Raw genomic sequence first — 26,260 nt, forward strand, 5'->3', positions numbered from 1 at the left:
ACATACACACACACAAGACATCATAGGTATGTGTAACTATTGGTTTCTCCCACTGTAAATACATATGAAAATCTGTACTATTTAAGCAAGTCAGTCAAAGGATTACTATTACATTTATTTTAAGTATTATTTGTCTTCTACAAGACTTTTCAGAAGCACGTTTTCTGGATATTGTCAGTGACTTATTTTTAAATTGTGCTTTGCGGAGACTCATTCCCAAAAAGAACCTCTAAGAATATGCACCATATGAACTAAATGCTTATTTCCCTACGGGGAAATATCTATGGCTGTTTACTGAAATTTCTTGCTAGCTCTAGTAAAATGTTTAATTCATTAAAACTAAAATTTCAAATCTTTAAAATAACAAGCAAACATAGGCATGAATCTTCTCTATTCCATGGTACTTATCTTCTATATCATTAAATGTGAACAGAAAGATAAAGTCACTTTATACTTATTATTTTTTGGCCATATCTAATGAGAGCCTATGACTTTTTTTTTTTTTCATTACCTTGTGGTCTGCTCACTGATTACTCACTTCCAGGTTTAACTATTTTCTATATGAAGCAAACAGTTGGTTTTCAATCATTAACACCAAAGACTGCCCGAAACATTCTTCATTAATGAATCTCAAAATATTTTATCATTTCATTATGTCTAACTGCATGCTTATTGGGAAGAATTCAAGCATTAATCCGATTTAGTCTGCAGTTTACTCCTGGTAACAGAGACAAATGGTAAGATCAGAATTGAAATTTACTTCTGACGAATCTCTCACAATGGCCCGTTATTTTAATCAACCCGTATCTAATAACACTGACAACACTTAATGAAAATCTGTCATATCCATGAATGACAACATAGAATTATGGATGGAAAGAAGGATAAAAGAAGTTAAAGCAGGGCCAGGTGTCGTGGCTCACGCCTGTAATCCCATCACTTTTGGTGACCGAGGCAGGCGGATCAAAAGGTCAGGAGATCGAGACCATCCTGGCTAACACGGTGAAACCCTGTCTCTACTAAAAATACAAAAAAATTAGCCGGGCATGGTGGCGAGTGCCTGTAGTCCCAGCTACTCGGGAGGCTGAGGCAGGGGAATGGCGTGAACCCATCAGGTGGGGCTTGCAGTGAGCCGAGATCGCACCACTGCACTCCAGCCTGGGAGACAGAGCAAGACACCGTCTCAAAAAAAAAAAAAAAAAAAAAAAAAAAAAAAAAGAGAAGTTAAGGCAAAAACTATGATTCCTTGCTATCGTATTATGAATATGAAGTCATATATGTATATATGGTCCTTCTTCCTTCCTCTCTGCAACCACCTACAAAGAAAACTATATGATATTACCACAAGCCTCCTTTTATTAAGAGAAGTCCCAGAAAAATGCAGATTATTTCTCATCAAGAAAATTAGCTAGTGACATGTAAGAAAAATTGTATTCAATCCTTCCTAGTTCCACTGAATCGACTTGACTAGGCTAATACACTTTTATGAGATGGATTGGCTTCAATGTAAAGCCTAATAAAATTAAATATAAATGCATTCCTGAGGGAGTTAAACCAATGGACTATGAAGCAACTTCCTGATTTTTCTCTGATAGCTTGTCACCCTCAGCAGCTGTAGCACATTGCTACTGTCCCTCTCTCTCTCCACCCCCCTTCACTTATGCCCACTTTGTCTTTTTGAGAGTATACATATAAATACACTTGCATTTACAGAGCTCTATATATTCCACAAACTTTAAAACAACTCAGTTTTCATGTATGTTACTACTCCTTTGTGGAAAAAGAAATAGCTAAATTTTTAAATACTCTTTTTAACGAAGGTTTAAGTGAAGTCTTTTAAAGTATTAGAAACATACAGAAATTATTTCCACTATTTATTGAATGATCTAGAACCCAGTTAAGGGTAGTTACAGATGATTCAAAAAGTATTTTCTGACATCAGAAGTGAACTGCTATATAATGACTGCTAAAAGGCAGAAAAGCTTCCACACACGGTGGTGTGAGCCTTTTTTTCCCTGAATGAAGGCCATGGTCCTTATCTACACTGGACAATCCTATAATAATGTGGACTTCTGTTGTTTGGGCTAATGGGACAGCATATCTTCTGCTGCTGAAGGCCACTTGTGTCATGGATTTCCTTGGTTATTGTGGCCGTGTGGACCATTCTTAATCTATTTGGGAGACACTTACAATAAATAGTACAATCAGTGAAATGCCTTCTGGTAAGTTTCTTACACATCTTTCCTACTACTATCACTATATGGAATAGATTACTCCAAGAAAAAATTGTCCTACTGGAATAGGGGCATAGCATTTTAAAATGGAAAAGAACTAATCAAGCAAAACAGAGAAATTATTCTTCCTTTTTTCCATCACTTCTGAAAGCTATTTAGCTTGCCTAGATTAAACCAATGATGGGTGAATGCTTATTAATACAGAGCTTTATTTTTCTAAAGAAAGTATTCATCATAAAAGTTATACTCACATTTGCATTCCTTACAGCATTTGCCATCCACATACGCAAGAGCCGACTTAAGTGGGCAGTCAGGATTTGGGCAGATTAGAGTTTCACACTGAATTGTTCCATTCTGAAAAGGAAACAATATTTAAAGAATTTCCATGTTGGAGTTTAGTAGTTTTCAAGAATTTTTGAATCCATTCCTTAAATTTTAAACTCTTCATATGAAGAGAACAGAAGAGGCCATTGCCAGGAGGGGAGGTGGTGCTGACAATCACCACAAGGAGGCGCCAAACTGGAGCCAAGACCACCATCAGGAATTTGATTCCTAAAGGTGGCCAGAGCTCCCACGTAGCTGGCTGCTCAGGGTTCCCAGATGTTTTATTGACTTCACTACACCACATTCCATCTTTTACTCAATTTGACTTTTGCTCCCCATTTTAAAAATTTAGGAACATATTATGTTCCTGAATAAAAATTGTATCACGCACACGCACATGCACGCGTGTGTGCGCGTGCACACGCACACACACACACAGTTCTGAACAACTTTTGATCTTTTTATATGCAAGATACTCTGTTTTTGAATAAACTGGATGAATTTTGAGAAATTTTTTAAAAAGCCTAATTCACATAGATGTCTGACTTCTTTCCAGAAAACCAGCTTTAACAGATGAGTTCATGTGTAATTTAAAAGTTTAAAACCAAACTCACTTTGAACTTTTCTTTGAAAATGAACATATATTTCTGAACTCATAATGCAATAAAATATTCCACTTCATTAGAGAGCAATTAGCAAAATCACATTTATTTAAACTCTATAATTTGTATTTCACCATATTAGTAAACTATTAGATTGTCCCAATCATTTAAACTCTATCATTTGTTTATATTGCTCAATCTGGACACAATATTTAATGCTGCATATGACTTAGTTTCATCAAAATGCACTCATGAAAACACAAGGGAGAAAAATCTCTGGAAATATTAAGGATAAGAGGATAGTCTTCTTTAGGAATCACTTTACCTCATTTAAATTGCTAACTTCATGTGTGTACTGATAAACTTTATAGCATTCCTAAACCATAATCATCTTTAGAACCTAGACAGTGTTTTTAATAATGCAATACAGTTCTTTAGATATGACCAGGTTTGTTGGCACTTTAGTGTTGTGTCTTGAGGAAATGGGTCTTGAAATTTTCATGATTACATTGTTTTAATAAATTTTTAAAGAGTGGGAGCATCTGAGTTCCCTTAGTCTCAACTCAAATAGAAGCCATACCAGGCATGTGCAGTTCTTACAGCCGTCTGTCCAGGACTCAAATTCTCGGTAGGTGGTTCCCTTCATGGTGCAAGTCCTTTCACAATAGCACTGATCCAATCTATTCATTCGCTGTTCAGCTCGAGACAGCTGTGGCACAAAAGAAGGGGTTTTACATTGTTCATCCTTCCAGAAACACAGAAATGTGAAACACTCCAGCAGGCATCTATTTTTTTTAAAGTATGTAGCAGTAACGATGGCTGTGCTCATCAACCACTTGCCATAAACATATTTAAGACTTTAATTTTAAAGAATGTTTTTTTCTCCTTTTTGTGATAAATTTGCTCCCTGCCTTAGAAACAAACAACATAATTTATAAGACACAAATCAAAGGTTAATTCAAAACAACATCACTCAAATGCAGAGAAGCATTTTCCATTTAAAAGAAAAATGTTTAATTTCATTAATATGCTTATTCAAGCAAAAAACACAATTCAGAATCTGTGTTGTATAAGAAACAAATCATACACCATACAACACAACCATCAGGTAATCTGTAACTACTATACAAAATTATAAGTCTAGTGAAATTGTAGGTAAACCTGATATGTGCTTAAGATATTAGTAAATAAACCCAGAACTGTAACATAGTGATAGAAAGCATTTATGGGACCATTTCTTTGATACAATTCTAGTGTCTATATTCTTTACACTGTCCTCCTGCCTCCTTGCTTGTAATGAAAAACTAAATAAAAATAAATAATAATAAAAACTAAACAATAAATCCTCCTGTAGTAAGCAGTGTATAAATTAGGTAATCTGCCTCATTCCTGATTTACTGAATCATTTGTTATACAGATGGCTAGGATTTTAATATTTATAAGTCTTCCCTTAAGCAGGGATTTAGAGTCAGTCCTAGCAAACAGTATAGTATAAGAAGAGCCTCGAAGGTGAAAATCTATGGTTATAAAAGGAAGTATTGGGAACATCAAGGATTTTTAAGCTTCTTCACTGTATTTTTGAGTAGCTTTTACCTTGGCTGATGTTTTGGCTAAAATATCCTGTAGCTCCATGATTTTCTGCACAAGTCCATGGAAGTCATTGCAAGTTGGACAGGCTGGAATTACAAACACTACATTTGGTCAAGATGCATTTATAAGGGGTTCAATCTGGTTAAGTCTATGCTGACAACTAATACATGGGAACTCCACAGTGCAAGAACAAATAGACTTACTGCGATTAAGATCTGGGCATTGAGCAATAAATCCCTGGGGCATGACAAGTAATTGCACATCTTGCATTATACCCTGTGTGTGAAAAATAGAAAAAAAAAGACATATGACTTTCATTTGCTCAAATTATGTTCAATGGTCAAGTTCACGAAGGAAAATATTACAGAACACACTCACTAAAGTCCCTGAGTAAAAAGTCTTTGTTAATACATTATTTCCACTTTATACCAAAGGGAAAGAAATTCATCAGGCACAATAGATGATTACCCAGGTATTCTCTTATTGATAATGTTTTTAAAGCCTTAAGATTAAATGTCAAGATATAATTAAGAAGCAATAGTTATGTTGTTTTGAGAAGTTATTTTTAGTTAGCCACTGAAGGGCTTGAAAATGACCTTTAAAAAAATCAACCTGATAATAATTTCTAGCTTCAGCAACTCTGAAACTGATACCAATTTTAAATTAACTTTAATTATTGGAAAGAAAAGAATAGAAAAACTGAGTCATGAAAGCATGCTCATTTGAGCATTTCTCATTTTTCAGTTGGATCTTTTAAAACTAATTTCTCAATTCAAAAAGGACAATAGATTCATTAAACTGCTACAGCAAGATATAGTGATGAGTTCTTATGAGTACAGAAAGTTTACAATGATAATTTTTTAAACGTCAGTTGGAAATGACCTGTTTTACACAGAAAATTTTATCACATGTTTATAGACAAAATTTACATGCATACTTAGTCATTAAGTTATAACTAGCTTCCAGCTTGCTGGGCTCCTAAAGCAAAGGCCAATGGTGGTTCAGAAATGATCTGTCAGACACATCCAGCTGTCTCTTTTATCTGCCACCCTCCCCCCATTTCTTCATGGCCTTTATATATTTTATTAAATAAATATTTTACTTCATCCATTTAAAAAATGCAAACAAAATATCTAATGATAGGGATAACAGTACCAACATGATATCAAGATAATTTTAAACATACCTATAAAGATTTACCAGTCAAATACTGGTCTCTATGTCTTGTACATGTTTAATCTGATTAATAGCATGTATCAATGCGAATGATAAATATTTAAGTATTTACTGTGTGGGTATTACTGGATCCATTGTGTGCTTGGGTCTAGATTGAAGAAGTAAATTGTGTACCAACTCTTATCACTTAGAAGCAGCAACATAAAAACAAGGCTACCATGTACAGTTATGTAACAGTTTGTGCACTGTACAACTCTAATGGATGCTATTTATAGACTACAATAAAGTGAATGACCCCTAGAGTTGTACACATAATTGACATGTGGAGATTTTGAGGCCACACTCAGGCTCCATGGGAAAGACTGTCACAATTAAATAGAGACAAGATTTGGGACTCACAGCATACATCTGCTATCCCTTACCTGGGAAAAGTGCATGGTTTCAGGATTTGCAAGCATGGAACCAATTTCCCATTTGTGTCACTTACTATTTGCCTGGCTTTCAACAAGTTACTTTGCCCCTCTGTACAGGTTTATGTATAGTAAAAGAGAAAAAATGACCCTGCATCAAGACTAGCAAGGCTACAATTAGATGGAATCATATATTTCAAGTATCTGGCTTCCTGGTAATAGACAATGTTTAAATACATTCCCAAAACACCTTTATAGAATTATAAACTTTGCTTAGAAAACAACTAAATTCACTGGTACATACTCTACCTTGAAATCTATGAGTGGAACCTATCACTTATCATTGTTTGATGTGGTAATCATTCATTGAGCCACTTCCATGTTGTAGGGACTGTCATAGTCACTGGGGGAAAATGATTGCACTATGGGCTTATAGTCAAGCAATTTTCTGGACTTTATTTCTTCATCTTTAAAATATGGAAAGTTAGATGACATGTCCTTTAGAGCCTCTCCAATGACGAAATTCTATGAAGTGTTGTCTCTAAGTACATACTAAAGGAAAAGATATAAATTATGACTGCTTTCTCTTTTGACAGATTTGTGCACATATGTGTATTCCTTTCTCACTTTCCGCAGTACAAGGAGACCATGAATAATATATACTAAAAAGCTTTCAATCCTCTATTAACATCCTTGTAGAAGTATCATCAAAGGTTATATTTCAGTGGTGGAGAGTTTATTTGTATGTTAACATTTTAGATTTGTATTGCTTTGAAAGGTTAATTCAAAGAATGACATGTTAACTGCCCTGATTGCAGCCTTGTGATCATTTCTGTAATATCTAATGATTAAACTCATTGAAAAAAAGAAGAGAAAATAATGTTTGCTGGCTAAATAAAATATTACTGTTAAAAAAAAGAAATAGACACAAATTTTCTAACTTACAAATCAAATTGTTTTGTTTCACACCATAAACAGTAAAATCTACGTTCTGAAACTCATTAGAAAGAATTTACATTTCATTCTCAGACTTTTGCCAGAAGATACCTTGAAATATCCATGTGCATTATTTCTCTGTCCTAGCCAAAGTGTTGTGCCTAGAGGCAAGTCTGTGGAGGGCTTTTCTACCACCCTTTCATAAATTCTGCAAAAAAGAAACATCAAAGAAGGAAGGTGAGTAGACAGTCATTTCTCAAAATCTTCCATTTCCTAAAATGAGGACACTACACTTACTTATTGCAGTCAATATGTAAAATCAAATGGGAAGCACTGATGGCTAAGGAGAGCTTGTGCCACTTGTCATCAGCCAAAATGTAAGGAAACACTTCTGTGTGAGGGCGGTGACTGCCTGAGCGGTAATGCAGTCTGACTTCATTCCGATGGCCACTACTTTCCAGTTCCAGGTACCTGCAGAGAGAAGAGCCACATGGGACACGTTAAAAATAAAGTTCAAAAATAATTGAGGTGACCTCTGTCTACAGAAGGATGGAATAGATGTACTTTTCCTAGTTCTCCCACTGAGTACAACTAGACATCATATACAAAACAAACACAGAAGAATCTAGAAGATAGAGAAAAAAAGATATTCAGGATCCAAGGAACAATATGGTAGTGAGTTCAATGGGTTTCCATTTTGTGTCATATATCCTAGACTCAGAGTTAAGAAGCCTACAATCTGGAAATATCAATGAATGTAGACCTAAAAAAATCCTCAAGATGAGCCTGCTTTCTCTAGCTGAAGGACAAAGAAAGGATCAGTCTAGCAAGACAGAAACTTATAGATAATAATCTCTCTGTTCCAGTCAAACATCACAGAAAAAACTGTGGCCCCATCCCAAACCATGCCAAACAAAAGCTAAGTGAGAAGCCTATATTTCTACCCTGTTCAAGCAGAAATGAGGCACCTAACACCAGAATAGTGTCAGAGAAGGCTAAGTTGAGAGCCAAGAATTTTAACCCTGCCAGGCAGTAATGAGGTCCTCCATAGCACTAGTGAAGACCATACAATGAGGAGCCTGGACTTCCATCTCAACTTGGAAGTAATGAAGCACACTTCCCTTTCCCCATTGGGATAGTATCAAAGGAGGCCTACTAAGGAGTCAGGAATTTTATCATCATCCAGCAGTAATGAAACCACCCCGACCACAGTGGCAGCAGAAACCATATAGGAAGCTGGAACATCCCCCAACTCAGAAAAAAAAAGAAGCTTCCCCCTCCGCTGTGAACAAAGGCAAGTGGGGAATCTAGACTTCTGCCTCCACCTGGCAGTAACAAGATGGCACCCTCCCCCTGCCAAAGCAGTGTGAGAGAGAGCTGGCTAAAACAGGTGGGTTAAATGAGATTCAAGTCTCAGAACATGATACAAACATGTCCAGGTTTCAGTAAAAAATCATTCATTATACCAAGAACGAAAGAAATCTCCAACTGATTGAAAAAAGAAAAAGAACAGATATCAAGACTAAAATGATAAGGATGTTAGAATTACTGAACAAATATTTTAAAGCAGCATTGACAAAAACAATTATGAACAGACTTAAATGAAGAAAATATAGAATGTTTCGGAGAAAAAGAAAAATGGGAAAAAAATTTAAAACCAAATAGAAATTTCAGAACCAAAAAAATACAATAATGGAAATGAAAAGCTCAGTGGATAAGCTAAACAGCAGAATGGAAGTGACCGTGAAAAGAATCAGTTATCTGGAAGACAGAAAAAAAAGCATCCAATGTGACAAATAGAGAGTAGACAAAAAAGAAGATAGAAAAAAAAAGTTGAACAGACTTAAAGAGCTGTGAGATTATAACAAAAGATCTAACATTTGTATCACTAGCATCCAAGAAAGAGAGGAGAAAGGAGGCGAGCTTAAAAAACAATGTTGAAGAAATAATGGCTGAACACCTTCCAAATTTGGCAAGAGATATAAACTCACAGATTTAAGAATCTAAGGAAACTCTAAACAAGATAAAACAATTTTTAACTTCATATCAAGCCATATCATAATTAATCTTCTGAAAACTAAAAACAAAGAAAAATACTGAAAGTAGACAGAAAATCTTGCACATTAAGTGCAAGGAAAAAAATAGAGTAACAGTGTATCTCTCAGCAGAAACCAGGAAGCCATAAAGAAGTGGTAAAACATTTTTCATGTGACAAAAGCAAAAAGAGCTGTTTACATAGAATTGTATACCCAGCAAAAACATCCTTCAGGAATGAAGGAGAAATCAAGACATTCTCAGATAAAGGAAAACCAAGAGAATTTATCATGATAAGACCTACTTTAAAAGAACAGCAAAATAATGACCTCTAAACAGAAAGAAAAATATAAAATAAAAAGTTTTGGAACATCAGGAAGATAGAAAGAACACAGTATGTAAAAAAAAAAAAAAGGTAAATACAATGAGCTTTCCTCCTCCTCTTGAGTTTTCTAAAGTGTGTTTGACAATTGAAGCAACAGCTCAAAACTGAAGCAAAAGAGTTTGTGTCCTAAATGTATGTTTTAAAAAATTTCAAGAAATTATATTATAAATGAGTGAGGGTAACGAAACATAAAGAGAGCTAAAATTTCTATACATCACTCAAACTGGTAAAATGACTATACGAGCAATCAGTTACAAGTTATGTATATATAATGGAATACCTACAACAACCACTTACAAAGCTATTCAAAGAGACACACTCATAGACACACAGATAAAATGAAATTGTAAAACAAGTAACCCATGGTAACAAAAAAAACAGAAAAATAAAACAAAGAGAGAACAAACATAAAATAAAAAATAAAGTGGCAGATAAACTCAAGCATATAAATAATTTTATTAAAAGTAAATAGTTTACAGGCATCAATTAAAAGAAAGAGATTAGCAGGAGGGATTAAAAACCATGACAATATTCTGTTGGTAAGTAACTCACTTCAAATATAACAGTCTAGGCAGTTTGAAAGTAAACAAATAGAAAATAATATATACTGAAACTATTAATCAAAGGAAAGCAGAAGTGGCTATATTAATTTCAGAAAAATATATTTCAGAGCAAAAAAATACCAAAGACAGACAGAGATGCCATAAAATGATGAAAAAAAATCAATTCATTAAGAAGACACAGCAGTTCTAAATATGTATTACCAAAAACACAGAAATGCAAAATATGTGAAGCAAAAACTGATAGAATTAAAAGAATAAATGGCTAATCCACAATTACAGTTGGAGACGTCAACACCCCTGTTTCAATAATTACTTGAACAACTAGCCAAAATATCAAGAATGTATAACTCAAAAATGCCATCAACCAACAGAATCTACTCAACATTTACAGAATATACCACCCAACAACGACACAACACACATTCCTTTCAAGTTCCCAAGGGATATATGCCAAGACAGACCATATCTTGAGCCATAAAATAAACTTCAACAAAACAACATTTAAAAAAAATTAAATCACTTAAAGAGTGTGCTTTCCAACCACAACAGAATACCACTGAAAATTAATAACCAGACAATCTCCAAATGCTTTGAAACTAAATATATTTCTAAATAATCCACATGTCAAAGAGGAAGTCTCAGGGAAATTTTTAAAAATACATAAAACTAAATTAAAATTAAATATCAAAATTTGCCAAAAAAAAAAACCAGGAAAAGCAATACTTGAGAGAGAAATTTATAGCACTAAATGCATATATTAGAAAAGAAGATAAGTCCCAAATCAATAAGCTCCCACCTCAAGAGCAAAGAAAAGGAAGAGCAAAATAAACACAAATCAAGTGTAAATAAGGAATTAATAAAGAGCAGAAATCAATAAAATTTTAAAAATAGAGAAAAATCAATGAGCCGCAAGTTGGTTCTTTGAAAAGTTCAATAAAATTAATGAACTAACAAAGAAAAAAAAGAAAAGATATCAATATTAAGAGATAAACATGAGATCTCATTACAGACCTTGCAGATATTGAAAGGTTAATATGGGAATACTAGACTCTAGACAAAAAATTGACAAATGGCACAAAATGAACCAATTCTTCAAAAACACAACTTACAGAATATGAAACAGATTACTTGTATAGTCCTATAATTTTTAAGAAAAGTGAACTCATAAATTTAAAACTCCAAAAAATTAAATCTCCAGGCCCAGATAGTTTCATTGCAGAATTTTCTCACATAATAAAGGAAGTCATAAGAATTCTACACAATCTCTTCCAGAAAGTAGCAGAGAGAAAAACTACTAAATTCATTTTATGTAGTTTATATTGCCCTGACACCAAAAAACAGTTAAAAATAGTACAAACAAGTGAAACCAAAGACAATATGCTTCCTGAGTATATATATAAAAACTGTTAACAAAATATTAACAAACAGATTTCAGCAATATATAAAAACAATGACACACCATAATCAAGTGGGGTTTATTCCAGGGAGGCCAGGCTGGTTCAATATTTGAAAATCAATCCACTATACTGACTAACAAAGGAATGAAATTATTTTATCATATTGACTTATGTCGAAAAAGCATCTGACAAAATTCAACACCCATTCAAGATGAAACTCTCAAAAAAATAAGAACAGGAGAACTGTCTCAACCTAATAAAAAGCAACTATAAATAAACTACAGTTAACATCATACTTAATGGTGAAAGACCAGATGTTTTCTCCCTAACAACAGGAATAAGGCAAACCTCTCACTCCCAACCATTCTTATTCAATATAGTGCTGAAAGCTCTGGTCAGTGCAATAAGAAAAGAAAACAAAAGAAAGGAAAAGAAAAAATAAAAAAGAAAAGGAAAGGAAAGGAAAAGAAAGAAAAGGAATACAGAACAGAAAAGAAGAAGTTAGAAAGTCAATATTTGCAGATTACATTATTACTTACATAGAAAATCTCAATAAATCTAGAGGAGTTGGCACCATTCCTTCTGAAACTATTCCAAACAACAGAAAAGAAGGATTCCTCCCTAACTTATTTGATGAGGCCAGCATCATCCTGATGTCAAAACCTGGCAGAGACACACACACACAAAAAGAAATTTCAGGCCAACATCCCTGATAAACAACGATGTGAAAATCCTCAATAAAAAACTAGCAAAGCAAATCCAGCAGCACATCAAAAAGCTTATCCACCATGATCAAGTCGGTTTCATCCCTGGGATGCAAGGCTGATTCAACATATGCATATCAATAAATGGAATTCATCACATAAACAGAACCAATGACAAAAAAAATATGATAATCTCAATAGATGCAGAAAAAGGCTTTGATAAAATTCAACACCTCTTTATGCTAAAAACACTCAATAAACTAGGTATGGATGTAACGTATCTCAAAATAATAAGAACTATTCATGACAAACCCATAGCCAATATCATACTGAATGGACAAAAGCTGGAAGCATTCCCTTTGAAAACCAGCACAAAACAAGAATGTCGTCTCTCACAACTCTTATTCAACACAGTATTGGAAGTTCTGGCCAAGGCAATCAGGCAAGAGGAAGAAATAAAGTGTATTCAAATAGGAAGAAGGAAGGCAAATTGTTTTGTTTGCAGGTGATATGATTGTATACTTAGAAAACCCCATTGTCTCAGCCCCAAAACTCCTTAAGCTAATAAGCATCTTCAGCAAAGTCTCAGAATACAAAATCAATCTGCAAAGATCACAAGCATTCCTATACACCAATAACACAGAGCCAAATCATGAGTGAACTTCCATTCACAATTGCTACAAAGAGAATAAAATACCTACGAATACAACTTACACGGGATGTGAAGGACCTCTTCAAGAAGAGCTACAAACCACTGCTGGAAATAAGAGAGGACACAAACAAATGGAAAAACATTCATGCTCATGGATAGGAAGAATCAATATCGTGAAAATGGCCATACTGCCCAAAGTAATGTATAGATTCAATGCTATTCCCATCAAGCTACCATTGACTTTTCTTCACAGAATTAGAAAAAAAACTACTTTAAATTTCATATGGAGCCAAAAAAGAGCCCGTATAAACAAGACAATCCTAAGCAAAAAGAATAAAGCTGGAGGCATCACGCTACCTCACTTCAAACTATACTATAGGCTACAGTAACCAAAACAGCTTGGTACTGGTACCAAAACAGATATATAGTCCAATGAAACAGAACAGAGGCCTCAGAAGTAACACCACATATCTACAACCATCTGATCTTTGACAAACCTGACCAAAACAAGCCATAGGGAAAGGATTCCCTATTTAATAAATGGTGCTGGAAAAACTGGCTAGCCATATGCAGAAAACTAAAACTGGATCCCTTCCTTACACCTTATACAAAAATTAACTCAAGATGGATGAAAGACTTAAATGTAAAACCCAAAACCATAAAAACCCTAGAAGAAAACCTAGGCAAGACCATTCAGGACATAGGCATGGGCAAAGACTTCATGACTAATACACCAAAAGCAATGGCAACAAAAGCCACAATTAACAAATGGGATCTAATTAAAATAGAGAGCTTCTGCACAGCAAAAGAAACTATCATCAGAGTGAACAGGCAACCTACAGAATGGGAGAAAATTTTGGCATTCTATCCACCTGACAAAGGGCTAATATCCAGAATCTACAAGGACCTTACATAAATTTACAAGAAAAAAACAGCTCCATCAAAAAGTAGATGAAAATAACAGACACTTTTCAAAAGAAGACATTTATGCAGCCGACAAACATATGAGAAAAAGCTCATATTGCTGGTCACTAGAGAAATGAAAATCAAAACCACAATGAGATACCATCTCATGCCAGTTAGAATGGTGATCATTGAAAAGTCAGGAAGCAACAGATTCTGGAGGGGATGTGAAGAAATAGGAACATTTTTACACTGTTGATGGAAGTGTAAATTAGTGCAACCTTTGTGGAAGACAGTGTGGCAATTCCTCAAGGATCTCGAACCAGAAATACCCTTTGACCCAGCAATCCCATTATTGGTTATATACCCAAAGGATTATAAAGCATTCTACTATAAAGACACAGGCACATGTATGTTTATTGTAGCACTATTTACAATAGCAAAGACTTGGAACCAACACAAATGCCCATCAATGATAGACTGGATAAAGAAAATGTGGCATATATACACCATGAATTGCTATGCAACCATAAAAAAGGATGAGTTCATGTCTTTTGCAGGGACATGGATGAAGCTGGAAACCACCATTCTCAGCAAACTAACACAGGAAGAGAAAACCAAACACTGCATGTTCTCACTCATAAGTGGGAGTTGAACAATAAGAACACATGGACACAGAGAGGAGAACATCACATACTGGGGCCTGTTGGGGGGAGGGGGCAGGATGAGGGAGAGTATTAGGACGAATACCTAATGCATGCAGGGCTTAAAACCTAGATGATGGGTTGATGGGAGCAGCAAACCACCATGGCACATGTACACCTATGTAACAAACCTGCACATTCTGCACATGTATCCCAGAATTTAAAGTATATAAAAAAAACTATCAGAACCAATAAGTTAATTTGGCAGGGTCATAGGATACAATATGACATATAAAAATAATTATATTTCTACATACTAGCAATAAACACATGGATACCAAAATTAAAAATATAATTTACAATTACATAGAAAATTTAAAACTACTTAGGCATAATTCTAACAAAACATAAACAGGTCTTATATACTGAAAACAATATAATAGTGATGAAAGAAATAAAAAATCTAAATTAATGAATAAATATACCACGTGCATAAATTGGAAGACTCAATAAAGAAGTCAATTCTCCCCATCGTGAATAAATGTTTAATATAATTCCTATCAAAATAATAGCAAAAAATTTAGCTATAGACAACATTATCCTAACATTTATATGGAAAGGCAAAAAATTTATATCAAAATTTATATGGAAGGACATTTAGGCTATTCAAACTGGAATAGCTGAAATAGTTTTGAAGAAGGAATAAAGTAGGAAGAATCAATCTACCCAGTTTGAAGACATTATACAGTACAGTAATCAATACTGTGTAGTATGGGCAGAGGGATAGTCACATATCTCATATAGACAGAGAATCAAGAATATACCCACACAAATATGACCAACTGATATTTTTACGAAAGAGCAAAGGTAATCCAACGGAGAAGAATCTAGCTTTTTCAAAAATGGTGCTGGAGCAACTGAACATCCAAATGTTAAGGGGAAAAAAAAAACGTTAATTTCAGTCTCACACCTCATGCCAAAACCATCTCAACATGGATCACAAACTTAAATATAAAATTTAAGACTTTTAGGACCAAAAAAAAGGATAAAATGTTATGGATTTAAGTCTACACAATGAGTTCTTAGAGTTGTCACCAAAAGCACTATCCATAAAAGGTAAAAATTGATAAACTGGACACCATCAAAAAGGGAAACTTTTGTGCGTTTTAAGACCCTGTGAAAAGATGAAAAGACATGCTACAGTTTGGAAGAAAATATTTACAAATCAAATATCTGACAAAGGACTACTAGCTAGAATATAAAAGAACTCTCGAAACTCAGCAATTAAAAAAACAGTTGGAACATGGGGAGAACGGTATCATTATGGCACGTGGGAGGCAGGAATAGATTGCAGCTCCAACTTGGATGGACAGAGCAGTGTGTGGAGGCTTGCATGATGAATTTTAGCTCCAGATCGACTGCAAGAATAAACCAGGAATCCTGAGAGGACCCACGGACCCTCGGAAGGAAGCAGATTACTCCTGCAGGACACCAGAGACACCCTGAACACTGAGTGCTCCAATTGTCGAAATGGGAAAGGGAGTTCCTCTTCTCCCAAACACACACCCCCACTGGGGAAACTGAAGGTCTGTTTGAGGGACGAGTTTCCAAACTTACCGGGAGCTGAGTCAATCTAGAGAGCCCAGTGAAATACAAGGGTAGAGGAAGCAGTGGGAAAGGCCCTAGGAGCTCACTGGGTCCCCAAGCAGGCCATTCCTGCCTAGCACCACAGGGATCCTTTGGGAGGATGCCCAGAGGCATGGGGGAGGGCAGAAGGAAATCTCAAGCTGGCAGCAGGAAATCTCAAGCTGAACTTTGTAACAATTTAAACTGGGCAAGAAGCCTCCTGGCCAGAACTTGGAGGAGGGGACAAATATGGTGTGCAGACTCCATAGGTGGGGAAAGAACCAAAGCTCTGTTCTTTTGCAGCTGGGAGGTGGGTAGCCTGAAGCAAGTTCTTAAGTCCAGCTCACCCACCGCCTGGAAACAGACTTGGGGCTGTTGGGGCAGGGCACAGTGGGAGTGAGACTGCCCCTTTGGATTGTGTGGGAGTTCAGTGAGGCCTGTGACTGCCAGCTTTCCCCCACTTCCCTGACAACCTTAATGACTCAGCAGAGGCAGCCATAATCCTCCTAGGTTCACAACTCCATTGACCTGGGAACCTCACCCCCATCCCCCACAGCAGCCACAGCAAGACCTGCCCAAGGAGAGTCTGGGCTCAAACATGCCTAGTCCTGCCTCCACCTGATGGTCCTTCCCTACCCACCCTGGTAGCTGAAGACAAAGGACATACACTCTTGGGAGTTCTAGGGTCCTGCCCACTGCCGGTTCCTTTCCATACTGCCACAGCTGATGCTCTCTGGAAAGCACCACCTCCCAGCGGGAGTCCAACCAGCACAAAAATAGAGCACTAAGCCACCAAAGCTAAAAATCCTCACAGAGTCCATTTCACCCCGCTGCCATCTCCACCAGAATGGGTGCTGGTACCCACAGCTGAGAGACCCACAGACAATTCACATCACAGGACTCCATGCAAACAATCCCCAGTCCAGCTCAGAGCTGGGTAGACTTGCTGGGTGGCTAGACCCAGAAGAGAGATAACAATCACTGCAGCTTCACAGGAAGCCACATCCATAGGAAAAGGGGTAGAGTACTACATCAAAGGAATACCCTGTGGGAAAAAGAATCTGAACAACCGTCTTCAGCCCTAGACCTTCCCTCTGACAGAGCCTACCTAAATGAGAAGACACCAGAAAACCAACTTTGATAACATGAGAAAACAAGGCTCTTCAACAACCCCCAAAAATCACACTAGTTCACCAACAATGGATCCAAACCAAGAAGAAATCCCTGACTTACCTGAAAAAAAATTCAGGAGGTTAGTTATTAATCTAATCAGAGAGACACCAGAGAAAGGCGAAGCCCAATGCAAGGAAATCCAAAAAAAGATACAAGAAGTGAAGGGAGAAATATTCAAGGAAATAGATAGCATTAAAAAAAATCAAAACTTCAGGAAACATTGGATGTATTTATGGAAATGCAAAATGCTTTGGAAAGTCTCAGTAATAGAATTGAACAAGTAGAAGAAAGAAATTCAGAGCTCAAAGACAAAGTCTTCAAATTAACCCAATCCAACAAAGACAAAGAAAGAAGAATGAGAAAATATGAACAAAGCCTCCAAGAAGTCCGGATTATGTTAAACCACCAAACCTAAAAATAATTGTGTTCTTGAGGAAGAAGAGAATTCTAAAAGCTTGGAAAACATATTTGGGGGAAAAACTGAGGAAAAAATCCCTGGCCTTGCTAGAGACCTAGACATCCAAATACAAGAAGCACAAACAACACCTGGGAAATTCATCACAAAAAGATCATCGCCTAGGCAAATTGTCATCAGGTTATTTAAAGTTAAGACGAAGGAGAGAATCTTAAGAGCTGTGAGAAAAAAGCACCAGGTAACCTATAAAGGAAAACCTATCAGATTAACAGCAAATTTCTCAGCAGAAACCCTGTAAGCTAGAAGGGTTGGGGCCCTATCTTCAGCCTTCTCAAACAAAACAATTATCAGCCAAGAATTTTGTATCTGGTGAAACTAAGCATCATAAATGAAGGAAAGATACAGTGTTTTTGAGACCAAGAAATGTTGAGAGAATTCATCACTACCAAGCCACCACTACAAGTACAGCTAAAAGGAGCTCTAAATTTTGAAACAAATACTGGAAAAACATCAAAACAGAACCTCTTTAAAGCATAAATCACACAGGACCTATAAAACAAAAATACAATGTAAAAATCAAAGACAAACAACAACAACAACAACAAAAAAGCCAAAGTACACAGGCAACAAAGAGCATAATGAATGTAATGGCACCTCACATTTCAATACTAACATTGAATGTAAATGGCCTAAATCCTCCACATAAGAGATACAGAACCACTAAATGGATAAGAACTCACCAACCAACTCTCTGCTGCCTTCAGGAGACTCACCTAACACATAAGGACTCACATAAACTTAAAGCTGTGAAAAAAAAAAGGCATTTTATGCAACCTGGACACAAAAAGCCAGCAGGGGTAGCTATTCTTCTATCAGAAAAAAACAAACTTTAAAGCAATAGCAGTTAAGAGACAAAAAGGGACATTATATAACGGTAAAAGGCCTTGTCCAACAGGAAAATATCACAATCCTGAATATATATGCACCTAACACTGGAGCTCCCAAATTTATAAAACAATTACTAATGACTTAAGGAGATCGACAATAAGAAGAAAGTTCAAGTAGATAAATATCCACACACACACATATATATAGTATTCCGTCATATATATATGAAGTATATATAGCCATAAAAAGGCATGAATTAATGGCATTTGCAGTGACCTGGATGGGATTGGAGACTATTATTCTAAGTTAAGTAACTCAGGAATGGAAAGCCAAACATCCTATGTTCTCACTGATATGTGGGAGATAAGCTATGAGGACACAAAGGCATAAGAACAATACAATGGACTTTGGGGACTTGTGGGGAAGCCTAGGAGGGGCTGAAGCATAAAAGACTATAAATAGGGTACAGTGTATACTGCTCGGTATATAGCTCCTGCAATAATTCATAGGAGATGTGATGGTGTCCTGGACCAGGGTAGTAATGGTAGATTGGTGGGGAGTTGTTTAATTTTGCATATATTTGGAAAATAGAGCTGATAGAATTTGCTGATATGGAATTTTGAAAAACAAAACTAGAAAACAAAATAGTCAAGTTCTAGCTTTTGACTCCAATGTTTTGTACTTGAGCAAATGGAAGACAAGAGATGCCACTGATTGAGATGGAGACTGTAAGAAGAGCAAGTTTAGATAAGGTGAATCAAGTATTTAAATTTAGATATGTTATATTTAAGGTACCTAATGAACATTCAAGAGGACATATAGAAAGGACAGCTAGATCTGTAAGTCTGAGGTGAACAGAGGTCCATATGGGCATGAGAATATGGGGGTAACAGGCATATAGACCACATTGAAAGCCAGGAAGGCATAGGGATTCCCTAGGGAATTATTATAGATTTAAAAAGGCACTTTGACATTTTGAGGAAGCAGCAAAGGAAACCAGGGTGGCCAGGGAAACTACAGAAGAAAAAAGTGAGAGTGGTGTCTCATAGGCCCAGTGATGAGGATGATGCCTCAAAAAAGAGGGAATGATCAACTGTATCAAACGCCATTGACAGATCAAGTAAGATGAAGACTTAATCTCTGGATTTAGCAAAAATCAGAGATTATGCTATTTCAAAAAACTTTTTAGGGGACCCTAAAGCTATTTCAGAAAACTTTTTCGGGGAGAAAGCTGACTTGAAGTAGGTTCAAGAGACAATGGGCAAAGAGAAGAAAGAGACAATAAATGGAGACACTTTGAAAGAAATGGGAAGGCAAATGCTGAGAGATATGTCAAGAGATTTTTCTTTATTTTTACTGGTGAGAAATACTGTACATGCTTATATGCTGCTGGGGATAACCCTGTAAAAAAAGGAAATTAGCCAAAATTGAAAGAGAAAAGAAACTGGAATAAAAATGAAGCCATAAAGTAAAACACAGATTAACTTTACATTTTAACTACATAAAAATTAAATTTTTTTCAATGGAAAAGACACCATAAATAAACAACAAATGACATTCTATAAGACAAAATAAAGTACATAATACATCAGAGGTTAATATCCACAATATATGAAGTGCATCTATAAGTCAGTAAGAAAAATCAACTAGATGGATTTTTTTGTTGACTTATATATCTGTCAATCAGATTAGCAAAAATTAAGCAGATTAATAATATCCAGTGTCAATCATAATGTGGGGAAATATGCACTCTGATACATGATTTGCAGCAACATAAATTGACAAAAGCTTTTTTGAAAGGCAGCTTGGTGAAGCTATCAACACCGTAAATGTGCATACTCTTTAAATGAGCAATTCCAAATCTAAAAATCTATCCTACTCAAATAATAGTACAAATTAGCAATGACATATGTAGAAGGTGCTCACAGAAGATGTATTTAAAATGGTGAAAAACTGATAAAATCCCAATTATTCATTCATATAGAAAATGTAATACATTCATATTCTAGAACACTAGGCCACTCTGCAAAAGAATGAGGTTCTGACATGAAACAATACCATAGTGTACTATTAAGTAAACAAAAAAGCTGTCTATAACCACATTTTGTTTAACAAAACTCTGTATGTGTATGTGTGTGTCTGTAAATATATAACATATGAAGTAAATTGGTATTTTAAGATAAAAAAGAAAAAGGTAAACCACCAGTCAAGAATATAAATTATTTAGAAATTACAAAGAATGAATAAAATACCAACTTGTTTGTTTTATCCAAAAGACACCAACCAGAGAGTCCCTTTTATCTTCTTATTTAGCAGCAAGTATTCATTATTTAATCAATTCAACTAGTGAGTTCTATAATAATAAAGTGTGTTTGCATTTTTAAACAATAACATTAGCAAACGCATCATCCTATTGCGAAATACCTGTCAGTTCTCAACATAATGAGGCAAGAACCCAATTGTTGCTATCATGTCCCCACTTTTAGAAATTATTAGAAATAGCACCTGTATTGAATTCCTAAACCCAAGCCACTAAAAGTAGCCTTTAGTAACAATGAGGGTGATGCTATACCCTACAAACAAGAACAGCTCTTAGGGAGTTAAATTATTTCAGCAAAAGTTACATTTTCATTAGCATAATTCACTCAGGTTTTTTAAAATTAAATAGATAAGTAATCCATCAAAAATTTGTGAGTAGAAAAATAAGTAATGATATAAAATACTTAGAAGTGTACCTGACACTTGGTTAGTACTCAATAACATTAGCTATCATTAATAGAAAGGAAGACATGTCAAAAGGAATCAATCCATAATTCAATTCTGATAGTTTTGAAACAGAATGTCTTCAAAATCAGTCACCATTAAGATGTACAAAACCATATGAATACATGAAACTACTGAAAATATGATAATTGTATAGTTGTAAGTTTTTATAACGAACCCTGGCATACTTTGATCAATCATTTTTCTAAATACAGTCGTATTCACTTCAGGAAGTCCACTGTTCCCCACTGGATAGAGTCTCAGTAGGATACAGCCCTGGCTCCCCGCATTGTCCCCTTCCTGCCTCCCTACCAAGGCTCAGCATAGCAGGGTGGTTGAACATCTAAACCCTAAAGCCAGATCACTGGGTTCACATCCAGGCACCCCTCATAGTGACAGTAAGCTACTTCACCCCATGTGTTTCATCTGGTTAATCCACTCTATAATAGTACTTGCCTCATTGGATTTTTGTGAGGATTTGAATGAGTTGATTTAAGAAAGCACTCAGAACAATACTCAGTACATACAAAATACTCAGGAATAGTAGTAGATGTCAGCTATCATTTCCATTTCAAAAAGGAAAGGTCTCAAATCTTCCCACTGTCTTCCCTTGGTATAATTAGAGGCAAGACCATGACACACCCTTCCAACAGACATGCTTTCCAGAGACAGAATCTGATGCAGCACAGCAAGGGAGGGAGGACAGGTAGTACCTCCCTGTGCAGGCGAGAGCAGCACCCTAGTCAGTTATGCTAAGGTCACTGTGCATTTTGCTTCCTGTTTGCTCACCCATCAGGATACCTCTCGTTATTTTCTAGCTCTAATTCTGGTGTACCAGCCTCCCATTAGTTCTGTAAACTGCCCTCTCATCTGCAACCTCCCCAGATCACCTTTCAACCAAGAGTTCTAACCAACACATTAAAATTGTGACTACTGGGAAAATACATAATTGGAATAAAATGTAGCAACATTGTAAACATAATTGTTTGACTGACAGAACTACGAGTAATTTTTAACCTTATTTTTATTACCCTTTATCTTCCCTTTTGTCTTTAATGAGCACTTACTACCTTAAACTGAAAATCACATTATAAATCCCAGGAAGATAATTTGTCACACTTGAACATATCTTGTCTCCCTGATTTGTTATTCAGAATTTTGAGAGTTAGCTGGAATCAGAAATAAAGTTCACCTTTTATAGTAATTTATGCCCTTGTTATTCAAATATCCTTTGCATTGGCAGAAATATAAACTAATTTAAGATTAGGTTTCCGAGAAATAGGCAACGGTGGCAGGGCATCATTCATTTTAACAACCCCCTTCATCACTCAAGACCAAAGGATAAAAATAGGGTGTCTCATATGACAAAAAGTTTGCACACAACATGAAATGAGAATTTTTTCTGCTGCCTTAAGTTAAGCCTAAATAGGAAAATTATCAGATAATCTCAGTACATTAAACTACAGCCCAGATACAAATTAGTCACCTAAAGAAAAGCCACATGTACTTCTAGTGCCAAATATATTATCAGTGTAGCTTATGGATGGTACAATTGCAAAGTATTTACATGCATAGGCTTTGGAATTGAAAACACAGCTCAGCCTCTCACTACTACCTGTGACCTAGGTAGATCATCTAACCTCTCAATGCCTCAGTTTCCTCACCTGTTCAAGAAGATTCAATGTGATAATCCATACTAAGCAAGATGCCTGAAACATAGTAAGCACTCAGTAAATGACAACTATTTTTATTATTAGTCAATAATCCCAATTAGGCATCATTTATAAGGTCCAGATTCTTAAGGCTGATTCTGTGAATGTCAAGCAATTTAAATATGTTTTTTTAAGTGCAAGAATGCAGAAGCCAGGAAATAAACAAGGCAAAAACAGATTAATCCACTCTAGTGGATTCATCCAACTAGTGGATAGCACTGGTATTGCGGGGACTCTAGTATAACTAATGAAATAAAAAGAGTGAACTACCGTGGTAGAGCCAAAATTATTGTGAGTTAGGTGGCTTTCCTCATTTATTATAGAAAATTGGCTGTTTCATCTTGCCACTTTTAGTGATTCCCTCACATGTTAAGGGAGATGGGAGAGCAAGTAGAAAACAGTGCATTTTTTGGCATCCCTTATTAGAAACATTTTTCTGATATTTTTGTTCACTCATTTATTTTAATGGTATTTGTTCATTTGCAAGACAGTATAATGCAGCAATTTAAGAGGACTCAGAGTCTCTTAATCCTGTCTCCACAGTTTACTAACTGTGATAACAGGCAAGATAAAAATTCTCTCTAAGCTTCTGTTTCCCCCCTCCCCATCCAAAGAGGATAATAAGAGTTGTAAACGTCTATGATTATTTTAACAATTAAATGAACTAAAAGTTGTAAGTGCTTACTTTGCACAATTCTTAGTAAAGAGTAAGCACTCCATACATGTCATTATTGTGACTTATATTTCCTATGATACAATTATACATTCTATTAAAATATCAGCAAAATTTCAGGATGGGTTTTAACTTAATTAAGTATGAATCTCATGAACGGAAAGTGTTTTAACAAGAATCTACCCAAATAATGGTGCTTAAATCTCATCTACGATATTCCTGTCAAAATGATTATCTAGTTTGAATATATCCAGTGACCAAAAATCATGACTTCCAGACACAGACCATTTCATTTTTAATTTTAAATATTTTTTCTTACATTAAAGCCTAAAGAAAAGAGGTGTCTTAATAATAACGTTTTAGTTTAATTATTCCAACAAACATTTACTATGGTACTGAGAATCTGTCAATAAACAAGGCTAAACAACACTGTAGCTTAAAGACCCTCAGTAATAAACACATCATTAAGTGAAAATTAGGTTTAGTTGTTTCAAAACTAATAATAACATTACTATAAAAGTCTTGTTACAAGAAAAGGAATGCAGCCAAATCACTGAGGATAACAAAACTTTTTCATGAATAATATAGTTAGGAGCCAAAATTGTATCACCAATAGATAAGATCAGTCACAAATTGAATTAATTCATAATTGAAGCCCTAGCATCCAACATGATGGCTTGAATAACAACCTATCTTATTACCCTACATAACTGCGCTTAATGTAAAATAAAAGGAAAAAATGGCCACTTGTAAATTACAGGTAACTTATTACTCTTAATGATGAGGCCAGCAAAACACAAAGAAATCCTAAGAAACAACATTTGGAGCTATGATTCTGGAGATAAGAATTAAGTGGCATTGCATACATTTTTCAAACACCAGTTTTCAAAAGGTCCTATGTGAATATTAACACCAGGTATTTAAAAAAGAAAGAAAAGGTATAATAAAGCACTGATAATAAGTGGGGTACTCCATGGCACAGGGGTAGCCAAAAGAGTTAAGGAGTTAAAACAAGCCACTGGATAAAGGGTAGTATCTGCTTAATGCTTAGCTTTCTCATTATCTCAACTCAGTTGTGACTGAAACCAAACAGGTAGAAATTAGAGAAAGACATGGAGACAGAGAATTCAAAGAAGTGGCAGGCTCAAGGAACATGAGCCTTCCCTATTGTATCAAGGATGGTCATAAAAGCATACTGTTGTAAGACTGGGGACCCACTGGGGAGTATGGGCTGCTTCAATGATCTGAAAATGCACATAGTAAGAGTGCAAAAAATCTGGCTGGCTCACAAATTTTACAAAGGTTTCATAGATTCTATAAAGTCTTTTTACGGGCTTCCAAATAAGTATTTCTGAATAATAGGAAATAAAAGCAGAAAGAGTGAAGGCTTATGGCTAGTTGCAAAAGACCTGACAACTTGGCCCGTTGTGTATATACATAAATACATAATTTTTCTGATATAAAATAATAGGTTGCAATTAGACAAAATTTCAGAAAATACACAAAAGGATGATGTAGAAAATTAAAATAATTAATGGTCTGGCTGGTCATTTTTGTATGTATCCTTTGCAATCTTTTTCATTTAACTGAATATAACTTTGTCTTTCAATGTCAATAAAGTAAACCCACATCCTTTTAAATGGATGTGTGGTATTTTACAGTATAGCTGTATCATAATTTATTTAATATCTAATTTCCTATTAGTTCCTACATTTTCATTCTTAATAAAAATATTTAATACATGTTTCTTTGTGTATCTGTACAATTATTTTCTTAGAATAAATTATTAGAAATAAAATTGCCAGTTCAAATGGCATTACATTTCAAAGGGATTTATGTTATATTTACCTTCTCATTTATTTCATTCAACAAACACTTTTTGAATGTCTATTTTGTTCTAGGCTCTGTTCTAGGAACACAGGAATATAGAAGTAAACCAAAATGGTAAAAAACAGCAGCCTCAAATAAAGTTAATATGTAAAATATATAGGTTGTGTGGTGATAAAAATCTATAGAAAAAGTTAAAGTAGGAAAGGAGAATACAGACTATGAGGGGATGATATTTAACACAGGATGACCAAGGAAAGTTTCATTAAGAAAGTGATGTCTAGTGTAACCCTGAAAGAGAACCATCACCCTGAGGCAGTGGCCTACCTCATAAGTTCAACAAATACCAAACAAGCCTGAGTGGCAAGAGTGGAATGAGCAAGGGACAGAATAGTAGGAAATTAGGCCAGAAAGGTAAGAAAAGGCAGGTAGGAAGATCATTTAGGGCCTAAGAAGCTAATAAAATAACTTTGGCAGCAGGTAGAAAGCCACCAGATAGTTCTTTGAATTGAATTTCAGTATAATCAACTTGAGTGCAGTGTCAGAAACTCACTATATGGAGAATGAGGAGTTGCAAGGGTTAAAGCAAGGAGATGAGTTTGGAGGCTACTGCTAGTGGTGGCTTGGAC

General features: G+C 35.4%; 1 protein-coding gene across 3 annotated transcripts in view; it reads right to left on the minus strand.

Moving 5' to 3' along the window:
* NELL2 (neural EGFL like 2) overlaps positions 1-26,260 on the minus strand; it is a 371,218-nt gene that overhangs the window by 263,921 nt on the left and 81,037 nt on the right. For all 3 annotated transcript variants that reach the window (NM_001261759.1, XM_015151473.3, XM_015151472.3), the window contains 6 exon segments: positions 2,486-2,588; positions 3,741-3,869; positions 4,754-4,836; positions 4,954-5,026; positions 7,384-7,480; positions 7,570-7,743. In NM_001261759.1, the coding sequence (NP_001248688.1) occupies positions 2,486-2,588; positions 3,741-3,869; positions 4,754-4,836; positions 4,954-5,026; positions 7,384-7,480; positions 7,570-7,743 (659 nt within the window).

The sequence above is a fragment of the Macaca mulatta genome, chromosome 11 (assembly GCF_049350105.2).
Source record: "Macaca mulatta isolate MMU2019108-1 chromosome 11, T2T-MMU8v2.0, whole genome shotgun sequence".
In the NCBI taxonomy this organism is placed as follows: Eukaryota; Metazoa; Chordata; class Mammalia; order Primates; family Cercopithecidae; genus Macaca; species Macaca mulatta.